A 20,974-nucleotide genomic window follows, 5' to 3' on the forward strand; every position below is an offset into this window, starting at 1 on the left:
ACATGACCCTGGTGAGACCACATTTGGAGTATTGTGTGCAGTTCTGGTCATCTCATTCTGGGAAGGATGTGGAAGCATTGGAAAGAGTGCAAAGGAGATTTACCAGGATGCTGCCTGGTTTGCAGGATAGGTCTTATGAGGAAAGGTTGAGGGAGCTAGGGCTTTTCTTTTTGGAGCGGAGGAGGATAAGAGGCGACTTAATAGAGGTTTATAAGATGATGAGGGGGATAGATAGTGAACGTTCAGAGACTATTTCCCCGGGTGGATGTAGCTGTTACAAGGGGGCATAACTGTAAGATTCAGGGTGGGAGATATAGGAGGGATGTCCGAGGTAGGTTCTTTACTGAGAGAGTGGTTAGGGTGTGGAATGGACTGCCTGCTGCGATAGTGGAGTCGGACACTTTAGGAACTTTCAAGCGGTTATTGGATAGGCACATGGAGCACAGCAGAATGACAGGGAGTGGGATAGCTTGATCTTGGACAATGCTCGGCACAACATCGAGGGCCGAAGGGCCTGTTCTGTGCTGTTCTATGTCTATGTCTATGACTCTGTAATTTCAATACAAAATCAAAAGTGAGTGGAAACTGCATTTTTACACAGGACAGCGCTCGGCAACAAAACTACAAAGTTTTTCTTCAGATTGTAAATATTCAAATGGCCAAAGTGGAAACAGAAACTTGCTCAGTGACAGTGTCAGTCTAAGCACATTGTCTTGGACCACAGCCTATTAACAGAACATTTTGCACCAATTATATAGAACAAATCATTTTTGAGGCTGTGGGGCAGCACGGTGGCACAGTGGGTTAGCCCTGCTGCCTCACAGTGCCAAGGTCCCAGGTTCGATCCCAGCTCTGGGTCACTGTCTGTGTGGAGTTTGCACATTCTTCCCGTGTTTGCGTGGGTTTCGCCCCCACAACCCAAAGATGTGCAGGCTAGGTAGATTGGCCACACTAAATTGCCCCTTAATTGGAAAAAATGAATTGGGTACTCTAAATTTATTTTTAAAAAACAAATAAAATTTTTGAGGCTGTGAATTGGGCCTTTGGATTAGGCAATCACTTCACTTCTAAGGCTCTGTCGAAACCACGCCAGGATCGTCTGTCAGATGGATCAACCACCCCTCTCTCTCACAGCATGGTGAAAAGACTGTGGCTGAAGCTCCACAACTCTTAACAGTATGGCCCAGATTGGCATTGTGCCAACCTTTCCCAACAGAAATCAGTATTCCAGATACAAAAAATCAGTACTTTGGCAGTAAAATCTGGATTTTCATTACAATGGAAAAATGCCACCAATCTGAAGTATAGCTTTCCATCTTTACTGCAGAAAACTAAACCACAAATGGTAAATTCAAATCCAATACTTCATACATGTACATGATTGAGTGGGTGTTTTCAAATTAAGTTTCAAACATTCAGTAAATCTAAGAATGAAAAATGTGAACCAAACATTCACCTTTTTACATGAAGTACAAAATTGTCCTGAACACTGAGTAAAACAAGGATTCATGAACTAAATCCTGCTGAAAATTAATAATGTGCCATGTATTATCAGCTGCACTCCATCAGTATAGAAAGAGGGAAGTCGAGTTAAAATTTCAGATAAATTACCTTTATCAAAAATTCAGAAATGTTAACTCTGCTTCTCTCCCCATTGATGCTGCCTGACCCGAGTATTTCCAGCAATTTATTTTCTTTAAATACATAGGAGCGCTCTACAAAGATCAGTGATAGAGATAATGTTGAGTCTACTTATTGTAGTCCACCCTCCCTCAACATGATTTTTTTTATCCCAATAAAATCCAGGTACCTGGATGCCTCAGAGACCACGTAAAGGTTAGGATCACCTGACAGTGCCAGATGTTCTTGACCTTTGCACGATCTCACACATGAAACATTGAGGTGCTTATTGGTTTCCTTGGCCACAGGGCCCTGCACAGTCACTTTTCCATATTTCAATGAGAGAAACTGTCTACTTTTCCATATTTCAATGAGAGAAACTGTCTACTTTTCCATATTTCAATGAGAGAAACTGTCTACTTTTCCATATTTCAATGAGAGAAACTGTTTACTTTTCCATATTTCAATGAGAGAAAGCGTATTTCCATATTCAAATAGATATTCTGTATAAAATACGGAAAATCCGCGCTAGTTGTCAATTCTTTTATTGCTTGCTGAAGTTAAGAGACAGTAGTTGCACATCTGATGACATAAACCACCCAACAACGCACCATCCTGCTACCCATCTGAAGTTTTTGTTTTTTCACGGCAAGTAATAATGAGTCTACTCACCGATAGAACAAATTTCTGGTCAACATACTTTTTTGCTACATTTGGTTGAAAATCTGCACACTCCAGAAACCTCAGAAAAAATTCGTAGACCAGCTAGAAGGAGAATGAAGACATCAACATAAATCAGCCTTCCCATTCCTTGACTGAAAATAAATTCTAAAATGAGTGCGTGTGCAGCATTATTTTTAAAAAGATAGGCCTTTGTGTGAAAATAGCCTTTTGCCTGCATGGATAGCATGATTTTTACACTGTGACAAGGTCATCGCTGGATTTACAGCCAGCAATCTGCCTGCTGTAGAAAGCCAGAAGCCAAGACTCCCCCGCTTTTTAAATGCTTACTTCTTTACAAAGAGGAAGGATTATATGGGCAGAAAACAGAACACTTTTCCACTTGTGGTACTTAGCTCTGTCTTTGAGTACTGCCAGGTGTGGTACTGCCAGGTAGGGTTAGACAGAGGATGAAACTCATTCTAGTCCACACATTAATCTTGATGAGCACGATCAAGATTGCTCAAACTCATTACATTTATGTGACTCTTCGGCAAAGGTATGGCCGTTTGCGTCCCTTCATGGTTGCATGTGACCAGCACTTCCCGGGGGTGCCCTCCTTCTCCTATTCAGTGTTGATCTTGTCAGAAGCTAAAATCAAGAGCCGTGTAAATGCTGGTATTCTAAATTTAAATGCTGTATTACAGGGGCATGTTTACCTGTAACCTTCTGTATTATTAACTCTTGAATACTGTCCTAGTTTTAAAGAAATCCACACCAACTTGCTTTGTAATGGGCAGCACGGTGGCCTAGTGGTTAGCACAGCTGCCTCACGGCGCTGAGGTCCCAGGTTCGATCCCGGCTCTGGGTCACTGTCCGTGTGGAGTTTGCACATTCTCCCCGTGTCTGCGTGGGTTTCGCCCCCACAACTCAAAAATGTGCAGAGTAGGTGGATTGGCCACGCTAAATTGCCCCTTAATTAGAAAAAATAATTGGGTACTCTAAATTTAAAAAAAACTTGCTTTGTAATGTCACATATCGGTGACCTCTACCAGTCTCAGCAATACTGGATCTTACCTGAAGATGTGGCCAAGCAGCCTCAAGTGTGGGTTCATCTTCTTCTGGATCAAATTCCGCCCCAGTGGGGTTAGATGATGGTGGCAATGTCCTGAACAGATTTATTGAAAACTGGAAAGAACAAAAATCTTACAGTTAGAGACAAGAGATAAAAAGAAAACAGTTGAACATTTGAAGTCCTGTAACAGAAGGACCCAAGTTAGTTATTTTTAGATTTTTTTAGCTGAAAGTTACTAACCAAGGCGAAGGAGCGCAACATCCCAGATTAGCACAATACGTGATTTGGGGAAAGGTCAAATGTTCTGGAAAAGTTCTGGAAAGTGGGAGGAGCCAATGTTTGGGATACAGTTTATTCAGCATATGTTTTTGGGAGAGCCAGATGGTTTCTTATGGCAGATACCACTGTTAAGAGTTAATGTTCTCTGCTGCCTCTCGAGGCCAAGGTCCCAGGTTCGATCCCGGCTCAGGCTCACTGTCCGTGTGGGGTATGCACATTTTCCCATGTCTGCGTGGGTCTCGCCCCCACAACTCATAGATGTGCAGGGTAGGTGGATTGGCCACGCTAAATTGCCCCTTAATTGGAAAAATTAATTGGGTACTCTAAATTTATTTTTAAAAAGAGTTAATGTTCCCTAGTACTTAAATTGGAATTGGGGTTTTAATGGTTTAATAGACTGCACTTATTGCTTAATAGACCATACCAAATATAAAGGGGCAACGAGTGACACTGTGGTGTTGTTGTTGAAGTCATTGCTGAATACAATGAACTTGGGAGTCAAAAAGATTAAGAATTGCTTTCTAGTTCTTATTATTGAGTTACCATTGGAGCTTAACACTACACTAATAGCAAATCGTTAAAGTCAGATAGGAAAAGGGTTGCCATCAATGAGAGTAGAATTGTACGAGGCCAGGTAACAATGGAGTCCTGTCGGGCTCAATGTTTAGGCACTGAGATGTATTTACATTAATAATTTGGATAAAACCATTTATCTCCATCTTTATATTCATAGAAGATACAAAAACATACCCAGAAATTATTAGCAAAATCAATAGTTTGCAGACCTAGTTAGATAAGATAGGGCACTAGCCAGTGTGGTCCTCATGCCACTCATTTTTAAACATAACTTAAGATATTACAACTTGGAAGCAGGCTGATTGGAACAACCAGTACATGTTGCTGCTATTCCTCCCAGTGTATTTCTATAACGAGGAACGCCTTTAAAATGTCACCAATCATGAAAATGACTGGTAATATTTAATAATTCATCAAAAAGGTGCACAAGCAACAGGAGTTGGCCACAGGGAAATAGGCTTTAGAGTATGTGGCATGACCAGCTATCAGGATGGTTCGAAGAATTATCTTCAGAGACGTATATAGATGGATTTCAAATGATACATCATGCTTGTCCAGATTTCAATCTAGATAAGTGAAACGTAATAAATTTTGGTAGGGAGAATATGTAGGGAGAATGCGGCCACATACACCTTGGCAATAAGTGCCGACATGGGAAGAACAGGGAGATTTGGGGATACACAGAACACTAAAATTAGCAAAGTAAATCAGTAAGACAGATAAAAACCACCAAGTAATGGGGTTTATTTCCAGAGGGATGGAAAGAAAGACTTGCATTTTCATTACCAACGACACTGCAAAGTGCATTACAGTTTATGAAGTACTTTTTTTTGACGTGTAGTCACTGTTGTAATGTAGGAAACACAGCAGCTACTCAGGACCTCAGTTATCTGAAAGACAGCACCACCAAAAGTGTAATGCTCCCTCAGTACTGAATTAGAGTGTCAGCCTCGACTTCTGTACTCAAGCCCTGAAGTGGACTTGAATCCTGAGCCTTGTGATTCAGAGGCAAATGTGCTGTGAATTGAGCCACAGCTGACACACTAACAGAATTGAACATAGAACATTACAGCGCAGTACAGGCCCTTCGGCCCTCGATGTTGCGCCGACCTGTGAAACCATCTGAAGCCTATCTGACCTACACTATTCCATTTTCATCCATGTGTCTATCCAGTGACCACTTAAATGCCCTTAAAGTTGGCGAGTCTACTACTGTTGCAGGCAGGGCGATCCATACCCCTACTACTCTCTGAGTAAAGAAACTGCCTCTGACATCTGTCCTATATCTATCACCCCTCAATTTAAAGCTATGTCCCCTCGTGTTGGTCATCACCATCCGAGGAAAAAGACTCTCACTGTCCACCCTATCTAACCCTCTGACTATCTTATATGTCTCTATTAAGTCACCTCTCAGCCTTCTCCTCTCTAACGAAAACAACCTCAAGTCCCTGAGCCTTTCGTCGTAAGACCTTCCCTCCATACCAGGCAACATCCTAGTAAATCTCCTCTGAACCCTTTCCAAAGCTTCCACATCCTTCCTATAATGTGGTGACCAGAACTGCACGCAGTACTCCAGGAGCGGCCGCACCAGAGTTATGTACAGCTGCAGCATGACCTTGTGACTCCGAAACTCAATCCCCCTACTGATAAAGGCTAGCACACCATATGCCTTCTTAACAGCCCTATTAACCTGGGTGGCAACTTTCAGGGATTTATGTACCTGGATGCCGAGATCTCTCTGTTCATCTACACGACCAAGAATCTTGCCATTAGCCCAGTACTCTGCATTCCTGTTACTCCTTCCAAAGTGAACCACCTCACACTTTTCCGCATTAATCTCCATCTGCCACCTCTCAGCCCAGCTCTGCAGCTTATCTATGTCCCTCTGTATCCTATAACATCCTTCAGCACTATCCACAACTCCACCGACCTTCGTGTCATCTGCAAATTTACTAACCCATCCTTCTACACCCTCTTCCAGGTCATTTATAAAAAAGACAAACAGCAGTGGCCCCAAAACAGATCCTTGTGGTACACCACTAGTAACTGAACTCCAGGATGAACATTTGCCATCAACCACCACCCTCTGTCTTCTTTCAGCTAGCCAATTACTGATCCAAACCGCTAAATCACCTTCAATCCCATACTTCCTTATTTTCTGCAATAGCCTACCGTGGGGAACCTTATCAAACGCCTTGCTGAAATCCATATACACCACATCAACCGCTTTACCCTCATCCACCTGTCGGGTCACCTTCTCAAAAAACTCAATAAGGTTTGTGAGGCATGACCTACCCTTCACAAAACCGTGTTGACTATCGCTAATCAACTTGTTCTTTTCAAGGTGATTATAAACCCTATCTCTTATAACCTTTTCCAACATTTTACCCACAACCGAAGTGAGACTCACAGGTCTATAATTACCAAGGTTGTCTCTACTCCCCTTCTTGAACAAGGGGACAACATTTACTATCCTCCAGTCTTCCGGCACTATTCCTGTCGACAAAGACGACATAAAGATCAAGGACAAAGGCTCTGCAATCTCCTCCCTGGCTTCCCAGAGAATCCTAGGATAAATCCCATCTGGCCCAGGGGACTTATCTATTTTGACATTTTCCAAAATTGATAACACCTCCTTCTTTTGAACCTCAATTCCATCTAGCCTGGTCGACTGAACCGGAGTATTCTCCTCGACAACATTGTCTTTCTCCAGTGTAAACACTGATGAAAAATATCCATTTAACGCTTCCCCTATCTCCTCTGATTCCACACACAACTTTCCACTACTATCCTTGATTGGCCCTAATGTTACTCTAGTCATTCTTTTGTTCCTGATATACCTTTAGAAAGCCTTAGGGTTTTCCTTGATCCTATCCGCCAACAACTTTTCGTGTCCTCTCCTCGCTCTTCTTAACTCTCCCTTTAGGTCCTTCCTGGCTAACTTGTAACTCTCAAGTGCCCTAACTGAGCCTTCATGTCTCATCCCAACATAAGCCTTCTTCTTCCTCTTGACAAGTGCTTCAACTTCCTTAGTAAACCACGGTTCCCTTGCTCGACAACTTCCTCCCTGCCTGACAGGTACATACTTATCAAGGACACGCAGTAGCTGTTCCTTGAAAAAGCTCCACATTTCGATTGTACCCATCCCCTGCAGTTTCCTTCCCCATCCTATACATCCTAAATCTTGCCGAATAGCATCATAATTGCCTTTCCCCCAGCTAAAATTCTTGCCTTGCGGTATATACCTATCCCTGCCCATTGCTAAAGTAAACATAACCGAGTTGTGATCACTATCACCAAAGTGTTCACCTACATCTAAATCTAACACCTGGCCAGGTTCATTACCCAGTACCAAATCCAATGTGGCCTCGCCCCTTGTTGGCCTGTCTACATACTGTGTCAGAAAACCTTCCTGCACACACTGCACAAAAACTGACCCATCTATAGTACTCGAACTATAGTATTTCCAGTCAATATTTGGAAAGTTACAGTCCCCCATAACAACTACCCTGTTACTCTCGCTCCTGTCGAGAATCATCTTTGCAATCCTTTCCTCTACATCTCTGGAACTATTCGGAGGTCTATAGACAAATCCCAACAGGGTGACCTCTCCTCTCCTGTTCCTAAACTCGGCCCATACTGCCTCAGTAGACGAGTCCTCAAATGTCCTTTCTACCGCCGTAATACTTTCCTTGATTAACAATGCCACACCCCCCCTCTTTTACCATCTTCTCTGTTCTTACAGAAACATCTAAATCCTGGAACCTGCAACAACCATTCCTGTCCCTGCTCTACCCATGTCTCCGAAATCGCCACAACATCGAGATCCCAGGTACCAACCCATGCTGCAAGCTCACCCACCTTATTCCGGATGCTCCTGGCGTTGAAGTAGACACACTTCAAACCAGCGTCTTGCGTGCCGGTGCCCTCTTTTGAACTTTTAACCCTATCCCTGACCTCACTACTCTCAACATCCTGTACACTAGGACTACAATTTAGGTTCCCATCCCCCTGCTGAATTAGTTTAAACCCCCCCCCCCCCCCCCGAAGAGCACTAGCAAATCTCCCCCCCAGGATATTGGTACCCCTCTGGTTCAGGTGAAGACCATCCTGTTTGTAGAGGTCCCACCTACCCCAGAATGAGCCCCAATTATCCAGGAAACCAAAACCCTCCCTCCTGCACCATCCCTGTAGCCACGTGTTCAACTCCTCTCTCTCCTTATTTCTCACTTCGCTAGCACGTGGCACGGGTAACAACCCAGAGATAACAACTCTGTTTGTTCTAGCTCTCAGCTTCCACCCTAGCTCCCTGAATTTCTGTCTCAAATCCCCATCCCTCTTCCTACCTATGTCGTTGGTACCTATGTGGACCACGACTTGGGGCTGCTCCCCCTCCCCCTTAAGGATCCCAAAAACACGATCAGAGACATCACGAACCCTGGCACCTGGGAGGCAACACACCAACAGTGAGTCTCTTTCGTTCCCACAGAACCTCCTGTCTGCTCCTCTAACTATGGAGTCCCCAATGACAAGTACTCTGTTCCTCTTCTCCCTTCCCTTCTGAGCAACAGGGACAGACTCTGTGCCAGAGACCTGTGCCCCATTGCTTACCCCTGGTAAGTCGTCCCCCGCAACAGTATCCAAAACGGTATACTTGTTATAGAGGGGAACGACCACAGGGGATCCCTGCACTGCCTGCGGTTCCCTCTCCCTCCCCTGACGGTAACCCATCTACCTTCTTCTTTTACCTGAGGTGTGACTACCTCCCTATAACTCCTCTCAATAACCACCTCTGCCTCCCGAATGATCCGAAGTTCATCCAGCTCCAGCTTGGTTATTACTTGGTTAGAGCATACGTGGAGTGTGCACAGTTGAGAAGCAACGGAGAAGGTGCCTAAAAGATTTACTAGAATTATAATGAGGTATATCTATCATTACGAAAAACTGAAAAGGTTGTGACTTTAGAATTGCTGGCTGCCATTGTGAATGATGTTTTGGATGATGGTCTCGACTCCTTGACGCAGGTTGTTTGTGCTCACTTTGATGAACTGCAAAATATCAGAATGAAGCAGAGCAGAGAATCCTGTGACTCAATATAGGTAGTCTCCTTGACGGTCTTCAAAGCCTGGGTCGAGCAAAGAGGTGGTTGTCTCCTGTTGTGGCAAAACTGAGTCGGCAGTGTGACATTAAGTTTGTGCAGTATCTACCCAGTTTTGCCTTTTTACAATAAATGTGTTGCGATCCTTGCATTTACAAAGAGGAAGCACATTTTAGATAAGCTTCACTTTGTTTACAGAGAAGACGGTAGGGTGGCGGTTGGATGGTTGGTGTGGTGGTGGGTGGCAAGGCTATGTAAATCTTTGTTATGAGAGAGGAAAGCACCCAGTTAGAAATATCAGTCTAGTTTTCCTTTGGTACTTTTGTTATTTTGGAATTATAGAATCAGTGCTCATCGTGTATGAAGGTCCGGACAGATCTTGTACCCTGGAGAGGACTGTTTTTTTTGTGATTCTTCTTTGTAGTTGGCATCTCTGGAGTTGTTGGGAGTTTTCAGAGGTGTGGGTGGGGAGGAGGGGTGGGGAGCGAGAAAGAGAGAGAGCAAGAGAGACTTCTCTTCTTCAATATTCTCTTGGCTGCATAGGTATTGATAGTGGTCACTTGATTGAGTAGGTTACGGCATGAGTAACTATGTTTACCTGGGTCGAGTGTATGTTGGGAGGTGGAGTGGGTTTCCCTTCCCCAAGTTCTACCCTTTTTAAAAAAAATATTTTTATTGGCTTTTCTTGTATTTATAAACAGTAGTTGTTTGTATACATTAGTTTTCTTGCCTGCGCTGATTTGCTGGGCTCGTTGTGTACCTTGTTGAGGAGGATGGGAGTGCTGCTGTGGCCAGGGCCCGGAGGGTCGTTCCTTTACAGGATGCCTCCTCCATTTGTACCCAATCTGTGTTGGGTTCTTATACCCATCCCCTCACTTTTACTGCCTTTGCTGCCCAGTGGTAGTATTGTAGGTTCGGTCGAGCCGGGCCCCCTCTGACTTTCCTGTGTCGGTTTGGGAATTCTTGGGTTCTTCCCCCCCCCCCACACACAAACGCCATGATTAGGCTGTCTACGTTTTGGGAAAAGGCCTTGCGGATGAAGATCAGGGTGGATCTAAACAGGAAAAGGAATCTTGGCAGTACGCACATCTTGATTGTCTGCACTCTTCCCGCAAGGGAGAGTGGGAGTGAACCCCACCGTTGAACATCTTTTCTTAGTTCCTCCACCAGGCTGGTCAGGTTCCACTCGTGGATCTGTGTCCAGTCTCCGGCTATTTGGATCCCCAGGTAACGGAATTTGTTCTGGGCCGTTTTGAACGGGAGCTCTGTCCCTCTCACTTTTGGGTTCACTGGGAATGTCTCGCTTTTTCCCAGGTTAAGTTTGTAGCCCGAGAAGGTTCCAAACTCTTTCAGTATTTGCAGTATTGCCTTCAGTCCCTCCTGTGGCTTCGAGACATAGAGGAGCAGGTCATCTGCATAGAGTGAGACTCTGCTCTGTCTCCTCTCCGGATTCCCTTCCAGCTTTTTGCGTCCCGCAAGGCTATTGCCAGGGGTTCGATTGCTAGCGCAAACAAGAGTGGGGACAGGAGGCAGCCCTATCTTGTTCCTCTCTGTAGCTGGAAGTATTCGGAGCAGGCGTTAGTTCGGACAGTCGCTTTGGGAGCGTTGTACAGGAGCCCTACCCAGGCGGTGAATCCCGCTCCAAGCCCAAACCGCTCCATTCGACTCTGTCAAAGGCCTTTTCTGCGTCCAGGGAGATGATCGCCTCTGGTGTTCTCACATTCATCAGCCGTCTGATGTTCGCTGTGAGCTGCCGACCCTTGACAAAGCCCGTTTAGTCCTCTGCGGCCACCTCTGGTACACAGCCCTCCAGCCTTTTGGCCATGACTTCGCGACCATGTTCAGCAGTGAAATGGGTCTGTATGATCCACATTCCGTCAGATCTTTTATCTTTTTTGGGTATCAGTGAGATTGTGGCCTGCGCTAGCGTGGGGGGCAGGGTGCCCCTGCCAGTGAGTCCGCGAACATGTCCCTTAGGTGTAGGCCAGGACTGGTGCAAATGTGCCTTCCCCGCCTGCTTGGAGCTGATGCTCTCCATGATTTCTCCCAGGTCTATTGGTGTTTCCAGCTCCCCGAATCTGTCTTCCCCCACCACTGGTAGTTCCAGTCTGCCTAGGAACGGTTTCATTCCCGCATCCCCGTCGTTGGGCTCGGAGGTGTACAGTCCCCGGTAGAAGGTCTCAAATGCCTTATTGACCTCCTTTGGCTCTGTTATTCTTAACCTGCACTATTTCCCGCGTGGCTGCCTGCTTTCTCAGCTGGTGAACAATAGGCGGCCAGCCTTGTCTCAGTGTTCATAGAAGGTCCCTTATATCTGGTGGAGTTGGTACATTGTTTTCCTAGTGGATAGCAGGTTAAAGTCCATTTGCAGCTTTTTCCTCTTTTCCACGTCAGCAGCCCTACGGTCGGGGCCTCGAAATATTTTCTATCGACTTCCAGAATGGAGTCCACTAGCTGTTGCCTGGCCACCCTCTCTTCCCTATCTCTACTTGTCTTGTAGGCTATGATCTCTCCTCACGGCCTTCAGTGCCTCCCAAAACGTGGAGGGTGAGACCTCCCCGTTTCGGTTGTTACTAACGTAATCGCCTATGGCCTGCGATATTTTTTGACAGAAAGCCTTGTCGGCCAGGAGGTCCGTGTCCAGCCTCCATGTGGGGCGCTGGACCCGGCCCATCTCCAAACTCACATCCATATAATGTGGAGCGTGATCGGAGATAACGATCGCGGAGTAGTCCATTCCCGTGATCCCTGGAAGCACCGATTTCCCCACTGCAAAGTCGTCGATACGCGTGTATACCTTGTGCACCTGCCAAAAGTACGAGAACTCCTTTTCTCCCGGGTGCAGGAACCTCCATGGGTCCACCGCCCCCATCTGTTCCATGAAGGCCCCTAGCTATGCCAGACTTTTCCCCGTTCTGGGGTTTGATCCGTCAGTGTGTGTCAAGGTCGGGGATTTCCGCCATGGTTTTCTTTGAGTTCTGAGTCATCCCAGTTGGAAGCATACACATTTACCAATGCGACCGGTGCCCCTTCCTGGACACCGCTGACCATAAAGTACCTTCCCCCTGGGTCAGTAACTGTCTTGGCTCCCGTAAACCTCGTCCTTTTGCTAATTAATAATGCTACCCCCTAGCCCTTGTTCCGTAGCATGAGTGGGGCGAATGAAATTTTGATTGGCCAGCTTTTTCCTTTATTGTCTTATGGTGACGGGTGTGCACCTAGGGACCATGTGCTCCTGTCTTTGTCCTGGTACCCTATTATTCTGAGATCCTCTGCTCTTGGTAGTATTTTTGTATCCTGTCATTTGTTAGTGTGTTGGGAGACGCTGACCACATTGATTATAATCTGAACGAACTGAATGAAGATTTGCTGGTCTTCTTTGTACTTCATTAAAGAGCGCGGAGAGAGAGGGGGAGACTTCATTAAAGAGCGCGGAGAGACAGGGATGAGACTTCATTAAAGAGCGCGGAGAGAGAGGGGCGAGACTTCATTAAAGAGCGGAGAGACGGGGGGAGACTTCATTAAAGAGCGGAGAGAGACAGGGGCGAGACTTCATTAAAGAGCGCGGAGAGACAGGGGCGAGACTTCATTAAAGAGCAGAGAGACAGGGGCGAGACTTCGAAGGTACGTTTACCTCTTTAAAACTTTAAAAACTTAACTGGAAGAGCGACATCACAGCAAAGCAGAGATCTGATTGGCTGGTAAGGAAAGTGCTCCAATTAGCAGCAGCTGGGAGAAATTTAACTCTTCGTGTGTTGGTAAGTATTGTGATTGGCAAGTGAAATCTTTGTTCCTTTCACTTATTAATTAATTGATAGTATAGTTTGTAGTCAGTTAAGGTAAAGGGTAAAAATGGCAGGAGATCCCAGACCCATGTTGTGCTCCTCGTGCTCAATGTTGGAGTTTAGGGACGCGGCCGGTGTCCTTGACTCCTTCATGTGCGCGAAGTGTGTCCAGCTGCAGCGCCTATTAGACCGCATGACGGCTCTGGAGCTGCGGATGGACTCACTTTGGAGCATCCGCGATGCTGAGGAGGTCGTGGATAGCACGTTCAGTGAGTTGGTCACAACGCAGATTAGGATTGGTGACGGAGACAGGGAATGGGTGACCAAAAGGCAGAGAAAGAGCAGGAAGGCAGTGCAGGTGTCCCCTGCGGTCATCTCCCTCCAAAACAGGTATACCGTTTTGGATACTGTTGGGGGAGATGACTCACCAGTGGAAGGCAGTAGTAGCCAGGCTCATGGCACCGTGGCTGGCTCTGCTGCACAGAAGGGCGGGAAAAAGACTGGCAGGGCTACAGACATAGGGGATTCAATTGTAAGGGGAGTAGACAGGCGTTTCTGTGGTCGAAAACGAGACTCCCAAATGGTATGTTGCCTCCCGGGTGCTCGGGTCAGGGATGTCTCCGATCGGCTGCAGGACATACTAAAGGGGGAGGGTGAACAGCCAGTTGTCGTGGTGCATATAGGCACCAACGATATAGGTTAAAAAAAAGGATGAGGTCCTACAATCAGAATTTAGGGCTTTAGGAGATAAGTTAAAAAGAAGGACCTCAAAGGTAGTAATCTCAGGATTGCTACCAGTGCCACGGGACAGTCAGAGTAGAAATTCAAGAATAGTCAGTATGAATACGTAGCTTGAGAGATGGTGCAGGAGGGAGGGGGGTTCAGATTTTTGGGACATTGGAACCGGTTCTGGGGGTGGTGGGACCATTACAAACCGGATGGTCTACACCTGGGCAGGACTGGTACCAATGTCCTAGGGGGTGCTTTTGCTAACACTGTTGGGGAGGTTTTAAACTAATGCGGCAGGGGGATGGGAACCAGATTAGGAAGTTAGAGGTCAGTAAAGAAGCTGCAACTAAAGCCGGTAAGGTACGAGATAATAAACTCCATGTGACTAAGGGGAAGAGTAGACAGGGAAGAAATGATGAACGCAAAGGGACAGGTGGTCTGAGGTGCATTTGTTTTAATGCGAGAAGTGTAGCAGGTAAGGCAGATGAACTTAGGACTTGGATCAGTACCTGGGAATATGATGTTATTGGTATTACTGAGACTTGGTTGAGGGAAGGGCAGGACTGGCAACTGAATATCCCAGGGTATAGATGCTTCAGGAGGGATAGAGAGGGAGGTAGAAGGGGTGGAGGAGTTGCATTACTCGTCAGAGATGATATCAAAGCTGTGATTAAGGAGGGCACGATGGAGGATTCGAGCACCGAGGCAATATGGGTGGAGCTGAGAAATAGGAAGGGTGCAGTAACATTGTTGGGACTTTACTACAGGCCTCCCAAAAGTGAGCATGAAGTAGAGGTACAAATATGCAGACAGATTATAGAAAAATGTAGGAGCAATAGGGTGGTTGTGATGGGAGATTTTAACTTCCCCAAGATCGAATGGGATTCGTGTAGTGTTGGAGGCGTAGGACGAGCAGAGTTTGTAAGGAGCATCCAGGAGAGTTTTTTAGAGCAGTATGTAAATAGTCCAACTCGGGAAGGGGCCATACTGGACCTGGTATTGGGGAATGATCCCGGCCAGGTGGTTGATGTTTCAGTCGGTGATTACTTTGGGAATAATGATCACAATTCCGTAAGTTTTGGAATACTCATGGACAAGGACAAGAATGGTCCGTAAGGAAGTGCGCTAAACTGGGGAAAGGCAGAGTATAACAAAATTCAGCAGGAGCTAGGGAATGTGGATTGGGAGCAGCTGTTTAAGGGTAAATCCACATTTGAAATGTGGGAGTCTTTTAAGGAAAGGTTGATTAGAGTGCAGGACAGACATGTTCCTGTGAAAATGAGAGATAGAAATGGCAAGATTAGGGAACCATGGATGACGGGTGAAATTGTGAGACTAGCTAAGATGAAAAAGGAAGCATATGTAAGATTGAGGCGGCTCAAAACTGATGAAGCTTTGGAGGAATATCGGGAAAGTAGGACGAATCTCAAACGCGCAATAAAAAGGGCTAAAAGGGGTCATGAAATATCTTTGGCTAACAGGGTTAAGGAAAATCCCAAAGCCTTTTATTCGTATGTAAGGAGCAAGAGGGTAACTAGGGAAAGGATTGGCTCACTCAAAGAAAAGAGAGGGAATTTATGCGTGGACTCGGAGGAAATAGGTGAGATTCTTAATGAGTACTTTGCATCGGTATTCACAAAGGAGAGGGACAAGACGGATGTTGAGGCTAGGGATGGATGTTTAAATACTCTAGGTCAAGTTGTCATACGGAGAGGGGAAGTTTTGGGTATACTAAAAGACATTAAGGTGGACAAGTCCACAGGACCGGATGGGATCTATCCCAGGTTACTGAGGGAAGCGAGGGTCGAAATAGCTGGGGCCTTAACAGATATCTTTGCAGCATCCTTGAGCACGGGTGAGGTCCCGGAGGACTGGAGAATTGCTAATGTTGTCCCTTTGTTTAAGAAGGGTAGCAGGGATAATCCAGGGAATTATAGACCTGTGAGCTTGACATCAGTGGTAGGCAAACTGTTGGAGAAGATACTGAGGGATAGGATCTATTCACATCTGGAAGAAAATAGACTTATCAGTGATAGGCAGCATGGTTTTGTGCAGGGAAGGTCATGTCTTACAAACCTAAGTGACAAAGTTAATTGATGAGGGAAGGGCTGTAGATGTCATATAAATGGACTTTAGTAAGGCGTGTGATAAGGTTTCCCATGGCAAGTTGATGGCAAAAGTGAAGTCGTTTGGGGTTCAGGGTGTACTAGCTAGATGGATAAAGAACTGGCTGGGCAACAGGAGACAGATAGTGGTGGAAGGGAGTGTCTCAAAATGGAGAAGGGTGACTAGTGGTGTTCCACAGGGATTCGTGCTCGGACCACTGTTGTTTGTGATCTACATAAATGACCTGGAGGAAGGTATAGGTGGTCTGATTAGCAAGTTTGCAGATGATACTAAGATTGGTGGAGTTGCAGATAGCGAGGAGGACTGTCAGAGAATACAACAAAATATAGATAGATTGGAGAGTTGGGCAGAGAAATGGCAGATGGAGTTCAATCCAGGCAAATGCGAGGTGATGCATTTTGGAAGATAAAATTCAAGAGCGGACTATATGGTCAATGGAAGGGTCCTGGGGAAAATTAATGTACAGAGAGATCTGGGAGTTCAGGTCCATTGTACCCTGAAGGTGGCAACGCAGGTTGATGGAGTGGTCAAGAAGGCATACAGCATGCTTGCCTTCATCGGACGGGGTATTGAGTACAACAGTAGGCAGGTCATGTTACAGTTGTATAGGACTTTGGTTAGGCCACATTTGGAATACTGCGTGCAGTTCTGGTCGCCACATTACCAGAAGGATGTGGATGCTTTTGAGAGGGTGCAGAGGAGGTTCACCAGGATGTTGCCTGATATGGAGGGTGCTAGCTATGAAGAAAGGTTGAGTAGATTAGGATTGTTTTCGTTGGAAAGACGGAGGTTGAGGGGGGATCTGATTGAGGCATGCAAAATTATGAGAGGTATGGACAGGGTGGATAGCAACAAGCTTTTTCCAAGAGTGGGGGTGTCAGTTACAAGGGGTCACGATTTCAAGGTGAGAGGGGAAGGTTTAACGGAAATGTGCGTGGAAAGTTTTTTTACGCAGAGGGTGGTGGGTGCCTGGAACGCTTTGCCAGCGGAGGTGGTAGAGGTGGGCACGATAGCATAATTTAAGAGGCATCTAGACAGGTATATGAACGGGCGGCAACAGAGGGAAGTAGACCTTGGAAAATAGGAGACAGGTTTAGATAATGGATCTGGATCGGCGCAGGCTGGGAGGGCCGAAGGGCCTGTTCCTGTGCTGTAATTTTCTTTGTTCTTTGTAAATGTGTGGAATGATGATTGCTCTGTACTGTACTGGATTTTGGGAATTGATTGCTTTTGGTGGTGAAATGTAAAATATCCTCGCAAGATTTTGTCTTTTGTTATTTTGGGGTGAAAGAATCGTTGACTGGTTCCTGCAAAGGTACGGACAGATATTGTATGTGAGAAAAGGGTGTCATAATGTGTTATTGGTGCAACTGGTGTGATTGGAGTTGGGAGAGAGGTTGGGAGAGAGCATGCCCAATTCTCGTCGGCTGTGCAAGCATAGTGGGACCATGTTTTTATGGTCTTATCCTCTTCTCCCTCATTCTCCAGTTCAGTCATTTTCAAAGTCACGACCCGCGGGTGAGTTCGGGCAGGTGTCGGGAGGATCATGGAGCCATCCATCGCGGCGTTCCCGATCATGGGAATTAATGCGCAACGGCCGCAGCAGCCGGCTTTTAAAAATGCCGGCTGTGAGCGGCTTTAAAAATGGGGAGGCACTGCACATACACGTCCGCTCATCAGTGTGCATGCTCGGAGCTCAGCGAGAAGCACAGCCTCCTCCTGATGTCAGCGCCCTGACCCAAGAGAAAATTTTTTTTTTAAAACTTCAATCAGTCTGCCTGCCTGAAGTGAGGCAGAGAGCAGGTCACGCACCTCGAACACTAACGTCCCGTGCTCTGGGCGCGATTGCGATTCCTCCATTTTGTCAGCAGTAAACCAGCAACAGGACTGAAAAATTTAAAATGGACCGTTTTGAAATAAGAAAGAGAGAGGGCCAGAGACACAAACAGGCCAGGATCTCAGAACCAAACCTGGAGTGAGTGGTTCAGGTGAATCCACAGAAGGACAAAGCAGTGCTGGTGTGAGCTCCATTACCTCTGATGGAACAACCCATACAGAAATGCAACGTTAAATGACAAACCAAGTGAGATTGCGAGGACCAAGCAGGCTAACCTGTCGCATTAAAGGTAAGCGAAAATCGTGGGTCGCCAAGGTCGGCCGGCGCGTGGGTCGCCAAGGTCGGCCGGCGCGTGGGTCGCCAAGGTCGGCCGGCGCGTGGGTCGCCAAGGTCGGCCGGCGCGTGGGTCGCCAAGGTCGGCCGGCGCGTGGGTCGCCAAGGTCGGCCGGCGCGTGGGTCGCCAAGGTCGGCCGGCGCGTGGGTCGCCAAGGTCGGCCGGCGCGTGGGTCGCCAAGGTCGGCCGGCGCGTGGGTCGCCAAGGTCGGCCGTTTGGTAAAGATGAATCCCTGGATAAACACTGCTCTAGTGTATCGTTGGTACATAAAGAGGCACCGAGTTTAGTGATTAAGCTGAACCAACTGTATTGTTGTACTCCTGTCTTTTTCGGTATTCATGCATACTGAGAAATTTATGCTGTGCTGTACCGATTCTAAGGATCTGTTACATTGTTTGTAAAAATGGAAAAACACTAATAAAAATCTATATTTATAAAGGGTAGACATAGATGAGGGGCGGGTTTCTCCGTTTCTGAGACTAAGTGTTGACGGCAATACAGAATCGGTGGACAGAAAAACCGTCGCTGCACCTGGACCGATTCTGTTACCGTTAAGGGGCTAGCACCGGCGCCACGTAGAACACAATCAATTCTAATGGGAAACGGTGCCGGATTCGCGATTGACACCCAAAGACTGACAAGCTGCAACCGCATATTTAAAAATTCTCCCCCCCACACACATAGACATAGACATAGAACAGTACAGCACAGAACAGGCCCTTCGGCCCTCGATGTTGTGCCGAACAATGATCACCCCACTTAAACCCACGTAACCCGTATACCCGTAACCCAACAATCCCCCCATTAACCTTACACTACGGGCAATTTAGCATGGCCAATCCACCTAACCCGCACATCTTTAGACTGTGGGAGGAAACCGGAGCACCCGGAGGAAACCCACGCACACACGGGGAGGACGTGCAGACTCCACACAGACAGTGACCCAGCCGGGAATCGAACCTGGGACCCTGGAGCTGTGAAGCATTGATGCTAACCACCATGCTACCGTGAGGCCAGCATGATGGGGGCGAGGAGAGCAGCCCCGAGGTTCACAGACGCCGAGCTAGAGACCCTGTTGGACGTGGTGGAGGCTGCCAGCTGCCGTCGTTTGTCGTGCCTGGGCGCAGGTGGCAGAGGCTGTTGGATCCTTCATGGTGGCCTCGGTTGGCACTGTGGAATCTGCCCCTGCATGTCCCTTCCCCACCCCTTCCCGCACCCCTGGCCCAGTCGGTGCCCGGCACCGTGGAATCTTCTGGCACTGGCGCCTGTCCCTGATGTCAGGGTTACCGTTGGCTGGCACTGTCCTCACCAGGGGCTACTGTGGCCATCGGTGGGTGGCGACAGGGTTGGGGAGTGGCATGCGGGGGTGAGGGCATGCATACAGCCAGTGTCACACTGCAGAACCAGGGGCCAAGATGGGTGATCAGTGGGTGTGCAGCAAGATGGTTGGGGTAATGGTGGCCCATTCCTGGACACCGGGTGAAAGCATTGTTTGAATGAAGATCACCCTGGCCTCTCGGCCTGTGCCCCCATCCCCTGGCAGGGCTTCCCCCACCCTTGCCAGCCGGCAGCTGCTCCTCTCTGGGTCCTATCTCCTCTCTCTCTCTCTCCCTCAGCAGCCAAAACATTGGTTTCACGATTTTTAAAAGCACAAGTGAACCGCGCCGTCGGGAACTCGGCCCATCAGAGGCAGAGAATCACGGAGGCCAGGGAGAATACCAGATCGGGCCCGCTAATGACGTGCAAACTGTGTCTACTGTACACGCGTTCCGCAACGCATTGACGCCGCTGTTGAGGTGACGGAGAATTGCCGTGAAATAGATGCCTGCTGCGGTTTTGGCATCGGAACAGATTCTCCACCCAATGGCTTTCCCAATTTGCCGTTGGCCAATGGAAAATCCCGCCCGAGATGTTTGCAGTTGCAAGACCAGAACAAGGGACCTTAAGATGTTCACAAATAAATCCAAAAGCAATTCAGAAGAAACATCTTTATCTGGAGAATATGCAACATAATACACTATTGTAATGATTTCAGTTAATGATATTACTGGATGGGAAGATCTCAGACTGGAACACTGGCTCACAAGATTGTAACCTTTTTTTTAGAAAATGCGGAGAACAGAATCATAGAACTGTCAATTTGTTTTATTAACAAGAAAAAAAACATTTATTAAACATGAAAAGAGATTATAATACCTTACTCCTTAAATACCCCTTATCTTCATAAATGTACACAGATTTTAAGGATAACACCCCATTCGGAAACCAAATAGCAGATACCATTCAATCAATCTGATGTGGATTTCGGAAACCAAATGGAAGAAACTATTCAATCAATCTAGCGTGGATTTCTTCTCCAATTCCCCCAGATGATTGTCACACAAGTGCGTCCAAACAGCACTCTCAAAAAGCTGTTTTCATCAATAATCTACCTCTGGGTTTTCCAAATATTTCCAACGGATCTGCCTCCAGGTTTTCCAACTCTCCCTTCAGGATTCCTTTCTCTTGAATGCTTTTCCACAAATTCAGGGATCCAGTCACTGATTGCTCCACATTTATTTAAATTAACATCTCACAAACTATAGTAAGATATCACAAACCTTCGAACCACTTTGGGTACGTTTCTGGCTTCTCACTAGCCAACTCCTTTTCAGCTGTCTGTCTTGACTGAACCGTACCCTATTCCAGTCCCCGTTTCCTCTATTCCTTTAACATCAGGCTTCCTGGAAACTCCGATTAATTTCTCTAGATTCCTTAGCTAGCTACCCTTTAGATTTCTGGCACTTCTGGCTTTCTTCAACATTACTCCATTGCATGGCTTTTCTTATAGCAAAACTGAGAGCTGCTCACCCTC

At 46.7% G+C, this 20,974-nt stretch overlaps 1 protein-coding gene across 3 annotated transcripts in view; it reads right to left on the bottom strand.

The window, feature by feature from the left end:
* The window catches only part of LOC119966971 (serine/threonine-protein phosphatase 2A 56 kDa regulatory subunit delta isoform), a 233,781-nt gene that overhangs the window by 74,025 nt on the left and 138,782 nt on the right, over positions 1 to 20,974 (bottom strand). For all 3 annotated transcript variants that reach the window (XR_005460886.1, XM_038798936.1, XM_038798937.1), the window contains exons 5-6: positions 3,358 to 3,468; positions 2,293 to 2,385 (exon numbers count right to left, since the gene is read on the bottom strand). Coding sequence is in view for 2 of the 3 variants with exons in the window: in XM_038798936.1 (XP_038654864.1) it covers positions 2,293 to 2,385; positions 3,358 to 3,468 (204 nt within the window). In the remaining variant the exon portion in view is untranslated. The remainder of the gene's footprint in view (positions 1 to 2,292; positions 2,386 to 3,357; positions 3,469 to 20,974) is intronic.

This window comes from Scyliorhinus canicula, chromosome 6, assembly GCF_902713615.1.
Source record: "Scyliorhinus canicula chromosome 6, sScyCan1.1, whole genome shotgun sequence".
Taxonomy (NCBI): domain Eukaryota; kingdom Metazoa; phylum Chordata; class Chondrichthyes; order Carcharhiniformes; family Scyliorhinidae; genus Scyliorhinus; species Scyliorhinus canicula.